The sequence below is a fragment of the Corvus moneduloides genome, chromosome 2, assembly GCF_009650955.1.
Source record: "Corvus moneduloides isolate bCorMon1 chromosome 2, bCorMon1.pri, whole genome shotgun sequence".
Taxonomy (NCBI): domain Eukaryota; kingdom Metazoa; phylum Chordata; class Aves; order Passeriformes; family Corvidae; genus Corvus; species Corvus moneduloides.
In genome coordinates this window covers 52952251-52975022 of record NC_045477.1, presented here as the reverse complement: position 1 = coordinate 52975022, position 22772 = coordinate 52952251, and the positions used below count along the sequence as shown (strand labels likewise).

Genomic DNA, 22772 nt, shown 5'->3' with positions numbered 1-22772 from the left:
AATCTATTTAGTTAAATCTGTTAAAAGAAAAATTAACTGAAGGGAACCCTAGAGAACCACACTATACCAATCTAATATATCCTGATCTAGACCAAACCCAAACAATAATCAACACTCATCAAATTAATTAATTTACTCTAACAGGATTTTCACTCTGCTTGTATCACTCCTGGCTTTTAATTTCATAGAATCATATAATCATCTAGGTTGGGAAAGACCTTTAAGATCATTGAGCCCAACCACTAACCCAGCACTGCCAAATCACCACTATATCATGACATCCACATGTCTTTTAAATACCTCCAGGGATGGGTATTCAGCCACTTTCCCAGGCAGCCTGTTCCAATGCCTGATGAGATTTTCCACGAAGAAACTTTTTCTAATATCTGATCTAAATCCTCCCTAGTGCAACTTGAGTCCATTTCCCCTTGTCCTGTCACTTGTCACCTGGGAGAAGAGGCTGACCCCCACCTCACTACATGCTCCTTTCAGGCAGTTGTGGAGAGCAGCGGAGTCTCCCCTGAGCCTCCTTTCTCCAGGATAAAAACCCCCAACTCCCTCAGAGGCTCCTCATATAGGACTTGTGCTCCAGACACTTCCCCAGCTCCGCTGCCCTTCTCTGGACACGCTCCAACACCTCCATGTCCTTCTTGTAATGAAGGGCCCAAAAACTGACCACAGGATTTGAGGTGTGGCCTCACCAGTGCCAAGTACAGAGGGACAGTCACTGCCCTGGTCCTGTTGGCCACACTATTGGTGATACAGGCCAGGATGCCATTGGCCTTCTTGGCCACCTGGGCACACTGCTGGCTCATGTCCAGCTGCTGTCAACCCCCAGGTCCTTTTCTGTTAGCCTGTAGTGCTGCATGGGATTGTTTTGACCCAAGAATGGGAGCCAGCACTTTGCCTTGTTCAACTTCTTCCAGTTAGCCTTGGCCCATCGATCCAGCCTGTCCAGATCCATCCACAGAGCCTACCTGCACTCAAGAAGATCAATACTCCCACCCAACTTGATGTCATCAGCAAATTTACTGAGGGTGAACTTGCTCCCTCATCCTTTGTCATTATTTTTCTCCCCACATCCAATGCAGGATAGAGATTCTCCTTAGTCCTTTTTTTCTTGCTAATGTATTTATAGAAACTTTTCCTATTGTCTTTCACGGCAGTAGTTAGATTAAGCTCTACTTGGGCTTTGGCCCTTCTAATTTTCTCCCTGCATAACTTCATGCTATCCTTGTAGTCCTCCTGAGTTGCCTGCCCCTTCTTCCAAAGCTGATAAACTCTTTTGTTCCCCAAGTTCCAGCCAAAGCTCTCTGTTCAGGCAGGCTGGTCTTCTTCCCTGCCAACTCATCTTTTGGCACATGGGGACATCCTGATTCTGCACTTTTAAGATTTCCTTCTTGTAGAATGTGAGGCTTTCCTGGCCCCCTCCGCCTCTGTGCACTGTCTCCCAAGAGACTGTCAACCAAGCTCCTAAACAGGCCAAGGCTGGCCCTTCAGAAGTCCAAGGTGGCAGTTCTGCTGATTCTGTTTCTTGTCCCTCTGAGAATCTAAAACTCATTAATTTTGTGATAGCTGTGCCCAAAACAGCCTCCAACCACCACATCTCCCATCAGTTCCTCCCTGTTCACAAACAGCAGGTCCAGCTGGGCACCTCCCCTGGCTGACTCACTGACCAGCTGTGTCAGGAAGTTGTCTTCCATACCTTCCAGGAACCTCCTTCGACTTCCTCCTCTGTGCTGTACTGGATCTACAGCAGACATGCTGCAAGCTGAAGTCCCCCAGGAGAACAAGTGCTGGTGAGGGTGAGACTTCTCGCAGCTGCTTATAGAATATTTCATCTGCCTTTTCATCCTGGCTGGGCGCTCTGTAACAGACTCTCACCAGCATATCTATCTTGTTGGCCTTGATTCTCACCCCTAAACACTCCACCTTACTGCCACCACCATTAAGCTCTAGTCAACCAAAACGCTCCCTAACATACTTCAATGCCAATTATAAGGAACAGGTAATGTAATTTCAGGGAAAATTTGAACCGTATCCAAGCAAAATTTGGGCTTATGAAACAAAAATAATTGTCTTCATTTTTCCAGAAAAAGCACAGAGGTGGTTGAGGCAAGAATTGTTCCTAAATATCTAGCAAGGCAAACAGAGACTTGCAACAGTAAGAACGCTGTAAATTAAGATGCACAAATTGCAAAACTTTGATAACAACGTATGCCATCATTATATTTTCTCAATTTTTAATTTAACTTGAGTCTTAGCATATTTCCATAGATTAATACTAACTTTTCTTGTTGGAATACTGTTTTTCATGCATCTGTTGTTTGTTTCAGAGATATTTATCACTCTCTGTATAAATATCAACGTAATTTTTAAAGAAATCCAGAAACTTCCTGCATACTTTTTTTTTACTACTCAAATGAACCTTTACAGGAACTCTAGGGGACTCTACACAGTTAAGTGGCCAGTGAAGTGATAAAAGCTAACTTATCCTGAGGGCTGTTTAGAGTCCCTTGATTAAAACGAGTTGGGAAATTAAACAAGCTGTGCTGCTGTGAGCAGGGTTTCTTGACAGCAGCCAGTGTCCCTTCTCTAGAGCTCTTCAGAACATCCAAATCAAAAATATTTCCAACTGACTACCAAGATAATTTTACAAGCTTATTATAGTTCACTTTAGGAATTAGCGTCTTTCTGCAGGTTCTCATGTCACTGGCAATCAGTGTTACTGCTGAGAGTTCTCAATTCTTCTACTTAAGCCTAGTGTGTCTCCTTAATCCCTTTAATTCTTGCATTTTGACCTAATTTTACTGCTCATTGTCATGCTTCTTTTGCTGCTATCTAGGCCTTATTCTATATCACAAGAATATAAAAGCTAAATTGTGGATTATTTTTAAGTAAAAAGCCTGTTAGGTACTTATACAGCTACCTTATACCTTCCTTGTCTCTCATCTGACCAGGTCAAATGAAATCAATGGCACTATTCAGCTCAGCAAAACAAGGGTGATTGAGCTCCATCCAAGTGCTAAACTGGTACTTTGTTGCAACTATATCTTCTTTGAAAGTGTGACTACTCAGCAAGTGATCTCAGCTGGAAACTAGAAAAATACTGTCAACAGGTATTGGTGTTTGAGACATTTCCTTTCTATTCAACCAGCCCAACAGTCCAGGTGCTCATTCTATATGGAAGACAAGACCATTGGCCCTGATTCAAGGAGAACTGGAACAGATTCAGTATCTGTCTGCTCTAAACCCTGATCTAAACAACCAGACTTAGGGTTATTCGGAGAGGCACTGCTCCTAACTGGCCTGTTTAAGCCATTTTATTCTGTGGAACACAGGAGGTATTAGCAGCAAAGTAGAAATACAGGGAGGAAAGAGAGGAGGAACAAATGCAAAAAAATGAGACAGAATTTTTTGGCCCCATTGTAACAATACTTAGTTGAAAGTGGAACATCCAAGTGCAGGCAATGTTCCAAAGAGTAATTCAGAGATCATATACTTGGGCAGCAAACAGAAAATTAATACAAAACAGCTCAGAATGTAAGTGAAGGCACATTAGTGGGAGTACGGGTTAAAAAGCTGCTCAAATGAAGGAAGGAATTGCATCTGAGACTTCCATGTTTGGACAAAGTGCCCCTAAGTTCTGTATAAAAGACAATTAAAACCACAATTGACTCTCCTTTACTAATACAAGGCAATATCTAAACCCACTCCTTCCATTACACTGCTTTGCTTTTTTAAAAAAAATGATTAAAACTCCAGGATGGGGAGCAGAGGGAAAGCTTTGTTTTTGGACAAAATCACCATTGAACCCAAATAATTAAAGACAAACAAAAATTCTCTTGCCAAATCACAGAGCTACCTTTATTCCTCTCAAAAAAATCTTTTTTCAACTAGACAAAGCTGACTTTTTCTATGTATCTATTGGGAGGATAAGGCGATATTCAAGTTAGAAATGGAAAATTTAATAAGTTCCATGATTCCATCTAAAATGCCAGGACAAGAAGACCAATATAACAACTAGTATAGAAGACAATGAAAGTCTTTCCACTGAGGTTAGTAAGGTTTGTGCCAGTCTTTCTATATGCCCCATGTAAGCATCTCTTACTCCTGTATATTTTCACAGATACTTCATTTTGCTGAGACCTTGCTGCCACATTCACAATAACGACCCCATGAACTCATTTTTTATTTACAGTAAAGTTTATTTTGATCATATTTTTTTAATATAAACTGTAGTGTCAAACTAACTATTTAAATCCCCTGGTAATACTTACAGTAAGAAGTGTGACGTGGAAAATTGTTTGGGCACCATCCTAGAGTATATTAAAACAGCAGCAACAAACCTGGCAATGGACCAGAATCCAATACAGTACTTGACAAATGATGGCAAGCAAACCACCAACATGTGATGCACTCATTTTTAAGCCAAAGATAAATGTAGTTGATGTGTCTTGCCAAGACTGGTGTGCCCAAATGTTACAAGTAAGGTCAAGCAAGGATGCTGCAAATAATTCCCAATCATATTTTACCAGTTTGCCACTTTAAGAACTATCAGATATTCAATCCAAAAGGTCTGATCCAACATTATTATTACAGCTCGCCCAGCAAAACACATCAGCATTTTGGCTTTGAAGAACAGCACTGACAACTGTTATAGCTTAATAATTAAAGTCAAGGGTGTAGTATTATTCTCTCACAAATTAATAAAGCATACCAGAATGGTGAAGTTCCTAAAAAAATACTGTTTGTTTATCAATACAAAGGATGACAGATGAAATAATTGTATTTCACAAACTTAATGGACAGCTTTCTCTAGGCAGTGGAACAGTGATTCTTCAGCTGAATTTCTTGCATAAACGTATTTGGGAAAAGTCTATGAAGTTTTCCCATAAACTGGGCTTAAAGGCTAACTTCAGGGAATTGTTTTTGAAAGATTCTTGCTTCAGTGGGGATTTAGCCAAATGTTAGTACAGCAAAATGCAGTGCTGTGTTAAGGCATTTAAGCATCTGTAATGAAAAGTTTAAGTAAGATTTAGCTAATGATGTAAATCACCAGTTTTAGTGAGCCTTGGCTTTGCAATGCTTTGGCTTTAAGTCAGAATAGCTGCCCAAAGAGCCTGAAATAAAACAATTCTTGTTTCCCCAGTGATCCTCACATTCCTAAAACAGCTATGAGAATCTGTCATTACTTCCCCTTTGAAACCATTCTACCCTTGAGGCAAGGTGTTGCAAGATATCACAGCAGTCATAAAGAAGCACTTCGGAGGACTCCACTTAAGCATTGAGCAGAGAAAGAAGTTAGGTAAGGGACAAGCAGATTATGGTTCAGATTAAAGCTGAATAGGAAATGGGTTTTCCCCTCACACGATCTGGGGTTTTTCTTCACAATGCTCCAGACCTAAAAGGCCCAAATCAGGGTTATCTCATTTTGTTACTCAAAACAGGAAAATGTAACGGGACTGACTGTAATGCAAAATATTATTACTGTGGCTCTAGCCTCTTGCAACAAAAAATACTAGAGGCTCAACACAGGAATTTCTTCCATGGGTGCTGCAATCCTGGTTGACAGTTTCCCAAGCTCCAGAAAACAGACAGGGGAGGAGGGAGAACAAACATGGCAAACTACTATGATTGAGAGCACTAGTCAAGTAACAAGCAGACCAAGAACAAGGTCTTCTTTTAAAAATATCTGGGAGCAGACTACTGTTTAAAAGAGATGAACATTCCTTCGTTGACTTTACATGACCTGATCCTGAACATTTCAGATTTATCTACAAAACCTAAAGAGAATAAAGAATTTTTCTTATGTGAATCAAAAAAGAATACAATAGCTGCTCTCTAACAGGCACCTGCACACTGCTGCAGTAGTACTGCTAGCCCAGACACCCATTGCTGGGCAGGGGAATGTATTTCACTTTGATACTGCCTCTGGAGGCATGGAGGTTGTGCTGGGGTTTGAGTTTAGTTCCAGTTTTGGGGTATGTTTGTTTTACTCTACACAATCAGCAGAATCTGGCAAAAAAAATTGCCTTAAACCAGTTCAACCAGTTTCAGATTATTTGAAACAGCACATTTCAGGAGAAAATATCTTCTATTCTACAGAATGGATAGGTGGGCATTAAATCCATATTCTTAGTCAATTATTATGATTTACTGCAGTGACATTAAGGAATCTCAGACAAGCAAAGAATAAAGAGAAGGTAAACAGACTTCAGTTTTAACTGCATTTTCCGTGCCCAGTTCACGTAAGGAGCAAAAATGCCTCAGACAACTCATAAGGGATGCAGCGTAAAATTGTAGTGTGCAGTTTTCCGAAACAGGCACAAGAGCTCAACACACTGGAGCTAATTTCTCTGTCAACTTTCATTCCATGCAGATTAGTGCCATTTGGCACAGCTGAAGCACCTACTCTATGCAGTGCTGTACATACATAATTTTCTCAAGCTTGCAGTAATATGAACTTGCTGCAGAAACTGCTGCTTCTCATTAAAATTATCAGATACAAGTTAGCCTGCAAGTGTGTTTTTCACTTATTAAAAGGCTCAAGCATTTTCAACTGGATCTTTTTTTTTCATCTAGTGAGTCTTTCAATAGTGTTCAAACTTACATACCAGAAATACATCCAAGAGTTCAACTATCAGTCTATATTTGCATTTTACCTCCCCATGAGAAAAAAATCCTGCTTTCCCTGCCTTCTGGTAGCATTCATTCCTTTATTAATCACTGAATTAAGAACTTAATAATGTAAACATCAGGATTCACCACTGTCACATGCTTGCACTTGCTAAGAAGAGTTTTGTCTCCACCTTATTAATGGAATGTAGAGGCCACTCTAGAGGAATGTGATTCAACTGAGACTATTTTGCAACCTTTACGAAAAAGAAAATTCCACACTTTCTTCAAGGTTTTGCGAAAATGGACTCATAACACTTTTTCAGTTTCAAAAGATCTCCACATGATTATTTTAAGATTAGAATTCAAAACAAAATGGAAAGTAAATTCTCAATATGAACCACTGTAGTTTCTTTCAAAATGTCAACTCTTTCAAATGCTAACTCAGCAGCATCTGATAGAAAAGAAGACTCTGTAGTGTAAGTACAACAGAAATGCATGGGCTCACCCACCTAGTAACAGATCATCTTGAGGCTAAATCCCTATATAGGAAGAATAAAACCACTTTCTACCTTTAAAAAACACTAGTGTTGATAAATAGGTGAATTGTGTTCAATATATTTTACTTTTTAATTACTCTTATTAAAAATTCCATTTAAAGCCAGAAGATCTCTAGAGCCATACATTTGTAGGTAATTGGTGCTGACAATAAGACTCTTTCAGAGCTTTAAACTAGTTCTTCCTGATGTAACCTCTAATTTTGGTTTGAATAAAGCAGGCCTATGCTCTTGCTTGTTAATTATAGTCCTAAGGGCTTGCTTTCCTTTTAAATGGCCCTCCTTTCTCTTCATATTGAGCTCATTTCTCTTCTCTTTAGTTATAATCGCAAAGTTTATTATGAGATAGCCATAATCCCCAAGCTACTCTTCATTTCTCTGTACTCCAGTTTTCTCCCCTGGCCACAAGGCAAACAACCTTGTTCCAGTACCATATTTCATGCTTTCAGATCCCAGGTCATGATTTGGTATGCAGCATGGCACTCACCTTACTCCCACTGCGAGAAATGGAGCAGGCAAGGGGCCAAGAGCTGGCAGAGGGCTGACTTGGCTCTCTTCCCCTCACCTACCCACCTAGTTTGCTGTTGCCCTAACTTGCTTACCATAAATACTACTACATGTGAGAAGATAAACAAAATTCCAAATTCACAAAAAAAGTTCACACCAGAGCAGTTTGATGACTCGTTGTACTTGGCCTCCAGGCAATTGCATGAAATAACAGCCTCAGGCCCCAGTCAGACTACTGTCATTTAAGAGGCCAACAAAAGAGCTTCTGCATTTATTCTCCTAAGACATGGTATAATGAGTATGGCAGATCAGCCACCAAAAAACAGACCTAGAGGAAGTCATGCTCTTCTCCTATTTGCAGTTCAGAGACTATGAACAAATATCACAGGACACGCAGAAAAGTATTTTACAGGTCTGGGGCAAAAATAACTTTCTAATTCACATCACATGAAAAGAGCAGGAACTGCTGTTGCATGTTCCCATTGCTGAGGCATGAAAGCCTAGAAGACATAAAATACTTGGGTTGCAAGATGTGACTTATTTTAGGGTTTTTAAGTTATTTGAAATAACATTAGCTGAATTATATGAACGCATATTCATTCATTGAATCATGTTTTGAAATGCTTCTTGATTTGAACCAGATCACTTATGGACTACCACACAATTCAGTTTAAGTGAAGTCCCACTTATTTAATTTATAGCATTGGGCACTGTAGGGTAGCACGAACCTGTTACTACTGCAAAAATCCTGATACAGAAGATGGAACTCTGAAGTGTGCCTTTCTACAAAGGATGTTGATCACCTGTGCTCCATCTTTCACTCAGCTCTTGCGTGGAGTCTCTTAATATGATTTGGCTTAAAATCAAAAAAAACCTAAACAATAGCCTTGCCACCACTGAAAGTCTGCCAAAATACATCTGAGTTGCAAAACACTGGCTTTGAAGTCTTTCTGAGGAGGGTGTAAATAGAAGTAGGTTAAATTGCTGGATTTTTCATCCATTACAGATTCTAAAGACATTGCCAATAAATTTGAGATATTTGAGACAGACAACTACTAATTTTTTGATCACAACTTCATCAATTTTAAATGCATCTTTACCATCTTCAAAATCAGAAATACTCAGAAATGCAACACAGCTCATTTTTCTGTCAACAAATAGCCTCAGGAAAGCAAAGACCGTCTTACCATCTAGCTAAGTAATCTCTAAGACAATAATTCCACAACTTCCAAAGGCTCTAAAAATCAACAAGCACCTTGTTATCATCATGATTCTTTGTATTATGAAAATTGCATGCTGTTACAATTGACAGGCTGTTACAACTCTGCCAAATAGAAGCAGATGTGGCAGGTAAGCTTTCCAATGAAAGAAAAATTCTTGGTATAGAGTTGGAATATATTAAGTGCAATTCGCTTTAACTACATATTTGCCACTATGAAGTGTTAAATAGCATGGAGACAAGTCCCACAAATGTTGGGCTCTCAAGGGGCAACTCAGTTTTAAGAACTGATGTTAAAACAGCTCACTGAGAGGAAACTTTCATCAGCTTTAATTACTCCCATCACACAAAACCTTGAAACTATCTCAAGACTCAATATTTGTTCACCTACTAAAAGAATAACTCAAAAATCATAATGATGTCACCTTATGGTGACACCTGTCATAAAAAAGTATTACTATGAAAAGACAGCATCCCATGTTCCATTCTAGATACCTTTAAGCATCTCTAACCTATAGCTCAGTGAAAAAACACATTTATGGAAAGTAAGTCAAGTGTTGCAAACTCTTATCTCACTACCTGGTTTCTAATGTCACAAAGATTCGCAAAGACATTTCCAAAAGTCTCGAAAGGTAGTGCTTCCTCTGTGCTTTTCCAGCACAATAAACAGTACAACATGCTTTAATATCCCACTCCAGCAATGGTAGATGATGACAAAACTGTCCAGTCTGTGACAGACAGGACAAATCCCTGTCCACTGATCTTAATACCCTTAATTGGCTATGCTTCTTGTAACACAAGCTGAGTACATGAGCTGACAATCAGCTAACTTGAAGCATTCTTTCTAAGAAGTATATTATTAAATCAACTAATAAAATTCATTGCCAATTACTCATGGAACTATGTATCACATATTTAAAAAGGCATTAAAGTAACATAATCTAGCCACCTGTTACCACACAGAGGAATACCCAGATTTAGGAATATCCATATCAAGTCAGACTTTGGATGGAAAAAAAAAGCCTGTTGATGCATTTTGTTTACCCTTTCAACTGTTCTTTCTTTGTGCTTTTAAAACAAACAGAAAACCCCTACATATTTTTTCCTCAAATGAGTACATGCCAGTATTCTCAATCTGTTTTTATAATTTTCTTCTGCGTCCACCACAATCCCAGAAAATAATATTAGCCAGGAGAATTCACACCAGTCACCTGACAAAGATCTTTGACAAGACATTGAGGATTCTGTTAAGTAGGTAGAATCAAAACTTAAACTCTACATAACAGGTACATCAGAGATAATGTTTTGATATGAACAGCCTTAGAACTGGAAGCTTTAAAAAGGTAGACAAGAATAACCATAAATGAAAATTTTCTCAAGAGAAAGACTTAAGAGAATTTATGTGTAAAGAGCCTGCACAGGGAGTACAAAGGTAAAACTACAGAAAGTCCAGGTATCTGAGTAGGTTTACAGAATTTCACTTTCTTGCTAGATTAGGTTGAGGTTTTTTCATTAGATGCTATTACCATTTCATTGACACCTCTCTTTGTAATCATCAGAAATATCTCACACTATAGGAAAGCCATAAAAAAATCACATTCCAGGAGATCACACAGACTTCCTTCCCTCAATTAAATTCAATGTTCTTCAACTCCCAAAGCATACTTAAATTCTTTGTCTTTAAATAACAAGAAAAACTGAGATTTTAGGAGTACTCACCACCGTCTTCAACCAAAAAATGAAAAATGTCACTGGTGGCATTGTCACCCCCTCGTAAAACATAGCATATCTTCATATCATCAATATCAGCTGGAAAGAGTTCAGGAAAAACAGATTTTATTTTAAATGATGAAGGTAGGAAACTATTTTTACAGAAAAACTTGGCATACATTAAATAGCTTAACTTCAACAAGAGAGAGGTCAAGGTTCTACAGCAAAACTGAGGAATTTCAGTATTAACAGTGTTGAAGTTTTACAGATATCATTCATTCTCCCTCCCTTTACTTCCCCCTCCCCAGAGCTCTTTTTCTTTTAAGCTGTATTTACCAAAAGAACTGAAATGAAATTTAAAAACATGGGCTTGACAGTCAGAACTATTTCATATTTTTAGTGGTCCATTTTCTTAAACAGAGGAGAATCTCCACAAGGATTGTGATATTGATTCTGTCATTCTTTAACCTGCAAAGTACTGTAGAGGACAGTTACAGTGATTGACTATTTTAAGAACCCAAATAGATGCAACCAAAGTAAACAGACAAGACTTCAGTAGAAAAAAAAAAAACCCTGATGTAAAATTTTGAACCATCAGTTGCCATAAAGTATGTAAAAGATTAAAAAAAAATTTAATATTTTTTTTCTGGTTTCCTTGAGTAGTGATGAGAAACATGTAATACATAAAAACTAATTTTTGTCACTTTCTTTGAAGGACCAGGTCTGATATCTTTTTCCAAAAAAGTGTTAGACATTAATAGCATTAAAGTGGGGCTCAAGTATCACTCAGGTTCTCCTCTGATGTTAGGGTGGATGCATGAGTAAAAAGAAGTCAAAAGCACTTCTGTTAGAGCTTCACAAAATCTTCAGTTCCAAAAGTAACCAGACATCTTTGAGCGCAAACAAGATAAGAGCATCATTAGCAAATAACTAGTGCAGAATCACTTCCATAAATGTTTGAAAGTTAAAGATCAAAAATTCATGGGGCTGTAAAGAGGATGCAAACAAATACTTTTTCATCCCAGTGCAGCAAATAAATCTTTCATCCTGCAAACACACAAGTACCCAGCTCTTCTCGTGTGGGTAGCCTTATCAAAATCCATGGTTCCAGCATACACAGAGATAAGCACTTGAACCAGTATTTGCAGGACCAGGACCACCTTATAAGAAAAAAGGGCACTTGTCATCCAAAGACCTTAATTTTGTAAAAATAACTGCAAAGAATGACCTCTTTTCTGCTCCTTAAGAACATGTTCAGAGTCACTTGAGCAAGTTTATGCTTTCCTTACACAGCTGATTAGGTTGTGCTAGTTATATCAAAACTTGCCTAGTTGTAAGCACAATTCATAACCATGTAACTACAGTGCCTGCTAAAATTAATTTTATGTTGGAATTCTCCAACATAATTTTGAAATACATCCAATATAATTTTCTACTTAAAAAAATATAATTATCTCCACTAGCATAAGGCAGAAAGCTGTGTTCTAAACAATTGCTCCACCCTCTCTTTCAGTTACAGGCAATCTGAAAAACCAGACTGCTCACGCTGCTTGCACACAATAAATCCTGTTACCCTACTCAAAGTGGTCCGGCTCCCTGTTCTACAACCACAGGCACAAATCCAAGAAATGGGAGTTTGAGGATGGACTTCACTAACTAGAAAGCAGCTTACAAAACATTTTTGCATGCCACCCTAAAGAGTCTCATTTGACTTCAAAGTTGTCCCAGTTTTGAGTAGGGATAGGACCAAATGACCGCAAGGGGTCCTTTCCAACATAAACTGGAAGACTCTAACCAAGTTTTACAAGCCCTGTAAGAATCCATACATGTTGATGAAACTGGAACTATTCAGCATTTTGAAAGAGGTGGCACATGGCAGGATAAGAGACCTAAAAGGAGGGGAAGATCAAAACATAAAAAGAAAGTGTGTAACAGCAGGTCCCATAGTCAATACAGAGGCTTCCCAAAGTCCATTGCAAAATCTGCACTTACACTGGGGTCATAATGAGTATGACAAAAAAGGGCCTTGTTTATTACTGCCCTGAACATTAGAAAATTATTTGTCTCAGTATAGCATAAGCATCACCTTCTCAAAGGCCAATACTATTGAAGAAATGTGTTTTTCTTAAAAACACTCTTCAATCCAACACAAATTAAGAGTGCTTGTGCTAGTACTGTCAGAAAACTTGTGAAGTTACACGACTTTCTGGGGATCCTCACTAGCTTTAAAACCAATCTTTCCTAAGCATTGCATGCTTCTTACCCAGATTGGGCAACCCCAGGATATTAAGATAGCCTTCATGCCACATGGTTGGACTGCCAATTCAAAGCTAAGCAACAACTTCATTTTGGTCATCAGACAAATGTATGCCTGGCCACACAGCACAAGAGAGAATGAAATACATTCCTCTCCCAAGGGCTCCCCATCCTCAGAACAAATGAGGTATCACTGTGCTATGCAGTGGTCGGCTTTCGAGGAACACCTGTTCAATAATTCTACATTCTTCAGTGTATGAGAAAACCCACTAAAATAAGTGATAATCTGTTTATTTGCTCACTCCCTTTCTCTTTTGTTTCTCACTTATTCTGACAACACTCTCCATATTACTCGCAGTTCACTACTGAAGCCTTACATTTAAGGAGCTGTGGTGGTTCCCAAAGCTTGGACACAGTTTGGTCTCTTCTCATCCTCTTTTTTGCACTAGTGCTGCAAAACTTAAGACACTCCAACCATTGGAAAGTCCATCAGGCCTGTTTGAAAGATTTGGTATATCTGACAAGAACATTGCTACAGCCAAGATATTGTAACATAGGTATGTACCAGTGTGGGCTTTGTGAAATAAACACAGCCAACTGCAAGTGTTCACCTCAAGCCTTTCCACCTACACAGCCCAGCCTGGCTGGTCCCCTTTAACTTTGAGTCTCCATACTGTTGGTGATGTCTGCTCATTCCACAGCTGCAGAAGGCTGCAAAAAAAAACCCTGATTTCATTGTTAATTAACTAGCCATTAAGTAATTGCAAAGTAACATGGAAAATTCTCCAGATAGCTAATGCTCCCATTTCGATTGAAGTTACTTCACAGCCTTGGGTTGAGGCTTTCTTTCAGAATATATGACCCATGTGGTTTTTGCCCTATTTATACTACCAAATATTTTAGTTCCACGTAAAAAGTAAGTACCACTGACATAATTTTAAAATGTTTACATTACCTTTTAATTTACCACAAACGCTTTGTGGTAAAGATTTGTGTAATTAAGGCAACAAATGCACTCATAATATATTATTTCCCACTGGTGGGGAAATGATTTTGCTTTTACAGTTAGGTGTGCTCAGACTGTACAGCAACTGATACCCTAGCCATGGTATGACCAGTAGCTAACAATAGCTTGGCCACTCCCATACCATTTTCTAAATAAAACTGGTTAAAGAAAGCACTGTCTCTTAAGATGTACAGCCCAATTCTGTTATCCGAACTTTTATCACTATGACTGATAGAAAGTGCAAATCACATCACTTATTTGGACTAAGCTCTCCAAAGAAAAAAAGCTCCTTTATTCGCTGTTTATCCAGCAGACCACATTTCCTGTTTAAAGTGGTCATGGATGCAATAAAAAATAAACAGATGTAAAAAATTATGAAGCCATTATAAATAAGCTCATAGTTGGAAAGTTTCTCCCATCAATTATTATCGAGTTTAGCATGAAAAATAATGTCTCCAGTGATCTAAAGAAAGCATATGAAGTATTGTAGTACCTTGGGTGAACTGGCTGATGCTATGGTTGCCTTTCCCCAGGTGAATCAGGAAGCCATGGCGTGGACCCTCTGTGATTCTGATCTTAAGAGTAACATGTAAACTGTCCCTGTCTTCCACTTTGAGGACTTTGTTGGTAATCAGGAACCCGATGTGACCTGTGGCCAGAACACGGAGAGTCTGAGCACCTTTATTTATTACCACTTGAGGTACACTGTTGTCCACAGCCATTATTCGAATCTTCATAGTCTGAGGTTTCCTTGTTTCAAACACAGTGTTGGGGAAGACATAGAAATCAGTATGAGTGCCATCTGTAACAGTGAAAGAGAAACTATCCTCAACTGATTCTGTGCCATCATGTTTGTAGCTGATTAGATTTTCATTCAGATCTTGTTTAGTGAAGGTAGTGACTGGTTTGGAGTTATTGAACATGATCTGGCCATGAACTGGTATTTGAGTGATGATAAATTTTAGCAGTGCATCAGGTGTATCTCTGTCTTCTGCAGTCAGTTCAAATGGGGTTATCAGTTTGTATTCATTTTCACTCACCACGAGGTTATGGATTGTGACAACAGGTTTCTTATTGTCCACATCACTGATGGAAATTCTGAAAGTACGAAACACAGGGTTATAGCCATCAGTCACCTCAAACTCAAAGCTGTCCATTTTCACCTCGTCTTCTGAAGTATGAATATAATAGACTTTATTGCCTGCTAACAGGAGTTGAGTGAAAGTGGAGATGGGTACCCCAGGCTGATCTGTGCATTCAAGATGACCACGAACGGGTGGTCTGGTAATAGTGAAAACTAAGTTCTCATCTGGACTATTCAGGTCACTGGTACTAAGCAAATCAGTAGTAAGGGTTACCTTCCCTCCTTCCTTCAGAGAAACTCCTTTGCTGATGACATCTGGGAAGACAATATCAATGCTGCCTATTGTCACATAAAAGTAGCGGTCAATTAAAGGATTTATTCCATCTGTCACATCAAACTTGATAAGATCACGAACTCCTTGTTGGCCAAAATGCACATATCGAATCAAATTTCTATCCACTTCATCTTGGGTAAAGTTCATTCCCAGGGTGATATTTTCAACTCCACCTGAAGCCTTTATTCTCTGCAAGAGGCCTTGTCCTGGCCCGTAATTTATAATGTATGTCAAGGTTTTGTCTTCAGAGTCGAGATCAGTAGCCTTCAATATCCTGTTATTAATAGTTCTAGTTTCCCCTATTTCAATCTCCAAACCATCATTGATGGCCATTCTGGGTGTCTCATCATCTACAGGAATAACCATGATGGGTACCGTTTTCCTAATGGTGTGTTTACCATCTGTGAGTTGCACCTCAAAACTGTCTGCCCTTGTCTCAGAGTCATCGTGTTCATAGAGAATGTTGGAGCTCTCTGTTATCTGATCCAAGGTGAAGCTCTCCACTAGGACAGTTCCATTGACCAGCTGGTTTACAATGTGGCCGTGCCTGGGAAGCCTGGTGATTGTGAACACTAAGTCATCAGCAGGGACATCCGCATCAACTGCATTGAGGATAGGGGTATCAATAACCAGGCTCATGCCTTCCATCACAACAAACTCTCGCATGAAGATTTCAGGCTCTTCGTCATTGATCGGCACAATAACAATGGGGAAGAAGTGCCTCTGGGAAAAGTTAATGCCATCAGAACAGCGCAAAGCAAACCTGTCTTCAACAGGCTCTACACCCTTATGTATACTTTGGACATAAAAAATATGCCCTTGACGGAGGTCCTTCAAGGTAAAAGCACTTATAGCTACACCTGCCCTGGATTTTTCAGATCCTGGGGCAGGAGAGATGTTCTCTACATACCCAGATGTGGGCTGAGCAACAATTGTACATAGTATATCATCACTAGGAGTATCCACATCTTCAGCCCTGAGGTGAGCAAGAGTAATGACTCGTTTGTCACCTTCTGTCACCACGAACTGCTCCCCCACAAAAATCTCTGGAGCTTGACTGTCAACAGGAAGAATGGTCACCAAAACTGAAACTCCTTGGATAACACTGCCCCTGACACGCCACTTCTCAGAGAGGTCAGACAAGGTAAGGTTGAAGGCATCCTCCTTGGGCAGAAGGCCTATTTCACCACCAGTGTGAGCATATACCACAGCACCATCAAGCAGATCTCTCTGGGAAAATCTCTCTGCAGGCACCCCTTGAACCAGGATGCTCCCATGCTGAGGAGGATCCTCTACAATAAAGGTCAACATTAAGTCATCTGTATCCTCATCTGTGCCCTGAATGACATTAGCAGTGATTTCAGCAGCACCATTCTCCAGCACATCTAGGTAGGAACCAAGAGTGCCTGGGGGCAATCGTAGTGTAGGAACCTCATCATCAACTGGGTGCACATTCATTTTCAGTGTGATGGGCACAAAATGAACCCCATCACTTACATCAAGCCTGCAGGTATCACTGCTGCTCTCAGCTCCACTGTGCACATACACCACCCTCCCTTGCCGGATATCCTCTAGGCCAAAGATACCTCCTGGAACCAGACTGTACCCAGAAAGCTGCAACTGGCCATATCGAGGAGCCTGGGTCAGGATAAATCTGAGATGGGCAAGTTCAGTGTCCGTGTCACTGGCATCCAGCTCAGTTGGACTAAGGACATGGCTGCCTCCCTCAGGCAAAGTGAAGCCAGTATTAGTGATTTCGGGAGGCTGGTTATCCACAGGCTGCAGGTAGATGGTGAAAGTCCCTTTGGCTGCATTGCCAGCCGCATCTTGCACTTGATACTGAAACTGAATCAAATGAGGAGCCACCCCCAGCTCTTCCTGTGGGGGGCGGTACGAGATCTTGTGATGATTGATCTGGGCTTGGGTGAAATGTGTAACTTCCACAGAGTGATCCTCAGTCAGCACAAGGGATCCAAGGCGCGCTCCATATGCCTCGGGAGGGTGGTTGGAGTCGGTGTCAATGGGGGGCTGAATTACTGTGTAGCGAAGTTCACGGTCTCCTGAGTCCTGATCTGTGTAACACAAGTGCTTCCGCCGCAGGGGGGTCACCTGCTGCTCTGCAACTATTAAGTGCAGGCTGCTGCTACTATGGAGCTCTGGGGCTAATCTGTCTACAGGATGTACCCTGATCACAAAAGTCTGTGGTCCAGAGCGGTTGGGTGGGTCATTGTCATCCTGGACTCTAAAGATGAACTGGTCCAACACAACCCCAGGGCCAGGGCTATGAGCCCCAAAGTGGTGGTAAAAGAGACGCCCTTCCACAATGTCCTGTTGCAGCCACTCTCTCACTGGCTTTTCATAGATGATGGAGCTCCCTGCTACACCTGGCACCCTCCTCCAAGAAAAGCCCTCCTCTTCTTCCTCCTCTTCCCAGCCAGGAGGTGGTTGTGCTTGACGGATCAGGAGCTGCCCAGCTGTGGGGCCAGACTCCACTGTGAAGAGTAGGACGGCATCCTGCGAGTCAATGTCAGTGGCACTAAGAGCACGGGTGGTGATGGGCACTGTTTCACCCTCAGCCATGGCAAGCCCTGTGTTAGCATTAAGTAGGGGTGGCTGGTCATCAGTGGGCACCAGGGTAATGGGGAAAAGGAACTCAACGCGGTGGCGAGAGCCACCATCTTCCAGCCGCAGCACCAGGTTGTCACTGAGTGGAGACTCGCTGCCATCGTGCTGGTAAATGACCCGGCCGGCTGCCAGCTCAGCCACTGTGAAGTGTTTACGAGGGGCACCAGATCCTGGGGTGTCCTCCAGGAGAGTGAGGTGGCCATGCTTCAGCCCTGCCACCACACTCACCCGCACCTGCTCAAGGTCATCCTCATCACTGACCACCAGGTTGGGGCTGGGACCCGGGCCCGAGAGAGGCCTTGACTGCCCCTCATAGAGCACGAGACCAGTGTTGCGGGTCACCACAGGTGCAAGGGTGTTCATGGGCTTCACCACAATCACGAAGGCGAAGGGCTCTGAGGCAGCACCTTCTGGGTCCAACACCTCCAGTTCAAGCTCAAAGAGCCGCTCCCGATCAGAGTCCTCCATGGGTGGCTGATAGGCAATGCGCAGCTCCCGCACATCCCGCTGGCTGAAAGAGGTGACAGGCAAGCTCCGGTCGTCTGTGCTGACCATGTGGCCTTGGCCAGGGCCAAAGGGAGAGGTGATGTTGAAGAGCAGCAGATCGGGCGGTGACTCTGCATCCTCAGCTGACAGCATGTCAGGCGTGAGAGCGGTGAGCACAAACTGGTCCACCTCCATCATCAGCATGGCCAAGAAGCTGGGTTTGGGGGCCACGTTCTCAGTCCCGGCGCGGATCCGCACCAGCACCTGGAAGTACTCGCGCTTCAGCAGTGCCCCGCCGCCCGCCGCCTCCCGCAGCTCGGCCACCAGCGGCACCAGGTCGCGGTTCGGGGAGCCGCCGGCGGCCGTGTGCCGGTAGCGCAGCCCCAGGCGCAGGAACTCCTCGCAGTCCCACATCGAGGAAGGCATGGGGCCGCCCCCCGCCGCTTCCCCGCCCCCGCCCGCCGCCGCCGGCGGGTAGTTGAGGATCTCTCCGTAGCGGGGCAGCCCGGCCAGCAGCGGCAGCAGCCCCACCCGGCAGCGCTGCCGGCCCGGCTCGAAGGCGAACTCCAGGCTGCGAGCGTCCAGCGGGTTGCTGGTGCCCCGCAGGCGCTCCACGGTGAGGGGCAGGTTGCGGATGACGATCTCCAGCTGGGTGAAGAGCACCTCCACCTCCAGCACCAGGGGCAGCACCAGGGCACGGCTCGGCGAGTCGTAGCGCAGCTGCAGGCGGACGCGGTCCCGGGCGGGGCTGCGGCCGCCCAGGTGCGAGTACTGCACTTCGCGGGCTCCAAAGTCACAGGGGAAGCGCCGGGGGCTCAGGCGGCCCGGGCGCTGCCACAGCGGGTCCTCGTCCAGCACGGTGAGGTGGCACCGGTCACCCGGCTGCACCTGCAGCACCAGGTCCCGCGCGGGGTCCAGCCAGGCGGAGCGGCCCAGGGGCACCCGCAGCCCGCGGTTGGCCACCACCACGGGGGCCGCCTCCGGCGACCACGGCGAGGAGACCGCGGCGCTGCTGCCTGGCGGCGGCTCTGCCGCCCCAACCCAGGCGCAGCCGACCAGCAGCAGCAGCAAGCCGACCAGCAGCCGTCGCGGTCTGGCGTGGAGAGGCTGCATCGTCCTTGCTGGCGGAGCAAAGCGTTGAGAGCCCCCGGCAGCGGCCGAATCGCGGCCCCACTTGTGCCGCCGGCGCGGCGCCGCTCACCCCGCGCACACGCTGCGCTCTGAGCGCGCCGCGCTCCGCTCCGGAGGGGAGCCCCGCACCCGGCAAGCCCCGCCCCGCGCCCCCGAGCGGCCAATGGGCACCCGCGGGGGGAGAAGCCGCCACACGCGATTGGGCAGAACTGCATGCCAATCCTGCAAGCGACGGGGAGGGGCGGAGCTCCCCCTTTCTCCCTCCGTCCGTGCCTCCTTCCCGCGGCTGCCCAACAGGTTGCGATGGAGAAGGTGTTGGGAGAGCGGTGGGATGAGCCTTAGCGGTGCGAGAGCGGGGGGCTGGTGGGCACGGATCGCTCTGCTGGCGACAGCCGCCGCGGGAAGGGAGCCCTTGTATCGGGGGGAGGGCGGCGCTGCTTTCCCGCAGCGCAAGAGCGCACCTCCGCCAGCTGCGGGAGCAACGGGAGCGCACCTCCGCCCCTGCACTGAGCTTCTCCGCTCCCGCCTGGCTCCCGGGAGCAGAACTAAAGCTGGGCTGTTCCCGGCTCGCCGCCGGGCAGTGCTCGGGGTTTCCGCCCCCCTCGGGGTGCGGGGCGCCAGGTGAGCGCGGGGCGGCGGCAGGAGCGGAGCTGCCCGAGAGCCGAGTCTGGGAAGGGGGCGGCGACAAAAGTGCCCAAGGAGGAACGGGATGGGTCACACGATGGGAAGCGGCCCGGGGCTGCGGCGGAGCTGTCTGCCGGCACCGCGGTTCTGTGCGCCACAAAGAATATTGTATAAATATCTCTGGCGCAAAACACATCGGTCGGTACCAGTTAGTGTCCCGTGTCGCTCCTCGGAGGCGGCGAGTCACAGCAGCGGGTGGATGAAAGCCTCACGGTGTTTCTGCCACCTTGTGCCTGCAGTTAAAAGCACATCAATGAGAGCCCGAACTTGGGGTTCCTTGCCTTTTCAAGCTCCTGATAGCAGGCTCTTGAGTTTTGAGTCGGCGTGTCTCACCGTTGCTAACATTCTTTGTTGTTTATGAAATGTGATCCACACTCTGGTTTAAGAAAGCTTTCTTAGCGAAAGCGAAAAATGCGACAAAGCGAAAGATTCAAAGACAGCGGGAGGCTGTTTTGACATTTGTGTAATTTTTTTATTCCTTTTTTTTTAAAATGATCTTTTACCCTATCCTTCCGTGGTGGAGCAGCATTATGGCACGTGATCTTGTTTCTGTATGGCAAAACTCGAGTTTGGAATTTGAATTTTGCAAGTGTGGGCACAGTCAGCTACACTCACATTTAAGTACTCTTTCTAACGAATAATTCAGCTTGGTTTGGGGTGGGGGGGACGTCAGTAGACATCTACATCCAGTTCTACGACACTGGATTTTGTGAGATATTATCACCGTAATTTGTGAGATATTTTTATATTCTGTTACTGACATACCTGTGGAATACTGCTGAAAGCTATTTAATTAAATAAGCCTATGTAATAGACTTATGGACGTGGATGCTGCTGCAGGGGGTAGTAATTCTAGTAGTTAGATATCTAGCAAGTTAAGCAACACTGTTACCATTTGTCTAGCCTTATGAGACATTCACCTGGGATTTCAACAGTGAATGTCTTATTTGTAAGATTCAAAGGAAGATGCTTCTGTTGAGTCCCAGGCATCAATGATAAAGGCATACAAACTATTAAATTTTTTGAGATATTACACTGCTTTGGAGAAAAAAGAAATAAAAAATTAGTAAAGGGATAGAGCTGCCCTATGTCTCATATGGAAATTTCTTATTTTCAGTGGATGCAGGGTCTGGTTCTTTGACCTCTGTTATCTCCCTCACCAAGTAGTAAATCTCAATGTACAAACAGCAGAAGTCCTCTTTATTTTTAAGAGTTGCTGTCTTGTCAAACAAGTCAGTCAGCTCTTGTGCCACAGTCCAAGTACAAAGTGCATGACTTGCTTTATTTCTTCTTCTTTTCACAGGACAACATAAACAAAAATGCTCCAGATTATAGAATTGATGAGGATTTTGAAAGTACTTTCCTTGGCTTGTGCCAACACTTGTGTTCAAATTGCACTTGAAGAAAATTCATCTTGGCTAAGTTCTGATCTAATGACATAGATGTAAATCGAAACTGTTTTTCTACCAATTGTCCTTCGAGTTAGTGTGACAGATCAGAACTAGGCCCAATAACAAATCCATTGATCTTTTAAAATAAGTTTTTTAGTGAATAAAGGAACTAATATTTGACGAGGGAAAAAAACATACATATCTTTGCATGAAAGCTTGCGGTTTTGCTATACTACTAAACTTTATTTCCAAGTCTAAATAGAAACAGAAAGATTTAGGACACAGAAGACCTCCTCATTTAACAGAACATTAATAAATAAATGTGTCTGGAAATCTAGTGATGAATATTTCCTCTGAAATAAATTACCTGTGAGGTTCAGCAGGGTAAATCTATATTTTAAGGCATTGGTTTACTTAAAAAAGAGTGCAAATATATTCTTGTTTTAAATGCAACTCTTCCTGGAGACATTTGGCTTCTGCTTTTGATGATGAATCACAGATGTATTTTCCTTATTGAAACCTACACAACTCACAGTCCTGTATAAAACAAACAGAAGTTTACTGCTCTCCAAGTCTTCATTCAAATGTATAGTTATCAAAGACTGCCCTCTGTTGATATGGCATAATCTTAACTTCTAAATAGTAGCAATGTCTGATTTTTGCTATTACATTTCGTTGCTGTTTTATACTAAATTATGTAAATAATTCCAGATATGCTCTTCAAACAAGTTAGTAAAAATGAAATAATTTTGGTTGTTTAAATCCGGTAAAGGGGGCTAAATATGACATACAAATGTCGAGGGTTTTTAACCTTTTCCAACAGTGTATTTCATAACTTGCAAGGGCAAAAAGATTTGCCATCTCTTGCTAATGTGTATTTACTATCTTGCCCAGGAAATTAGGAGAGCAGGGGAAGAGGATGGAAATGGCAAGTGGGATTCATGGGAGTACTTGGATACTTAATTGGTTGTGTAGGTAATTTTGCTATTACAGTTCAACTTTGAAGGCCATGTAGAAGCAAGCTCTACAGTATCTCCTGTGCCTCAGAGTGAATGTCCATCATTCACAGTATGTCAAGTCATTTGGTGTTCAAAAACCAAAGAACAATCCTGTAGAAATAGTCTGCTGAAACAAAGTTAGAATTTGAAAATTTTAGGTCAGCCA

At 43.1% G+C, this 22772-nt stretch overlaps 1 protein-coding gene across 1 annotated transcript in view; it reads right to left on the bottom strand.

The window, feature by feature from the left end:
* The window catches only part of FREM2 (FRAS1 related extracellular matrix 2), a 119371-nt gene extending 99731 nt beyond the window's left edge, over positions 1-19640 (bottom strand). The window contains exons 1-2 of the mRNA XM_032099647.1: positions 14367-19640; positions 10621-10710 (exon numbers count right to left, since the gene is read on the bottom strand). Coding sequence (XP_031955538.1) covers positions 10621-10710; positions 14367-19515 — 5239 coding nt within the window. The 5' untranslated portion in view covers positions 19516-19640. The remainder of the gene's footprint in view (positions 1-10620; positions 10711-14366) is intronic.
* Between the last annotated feature and the right edge of the window lie 3132 nt (positions 19641-22772).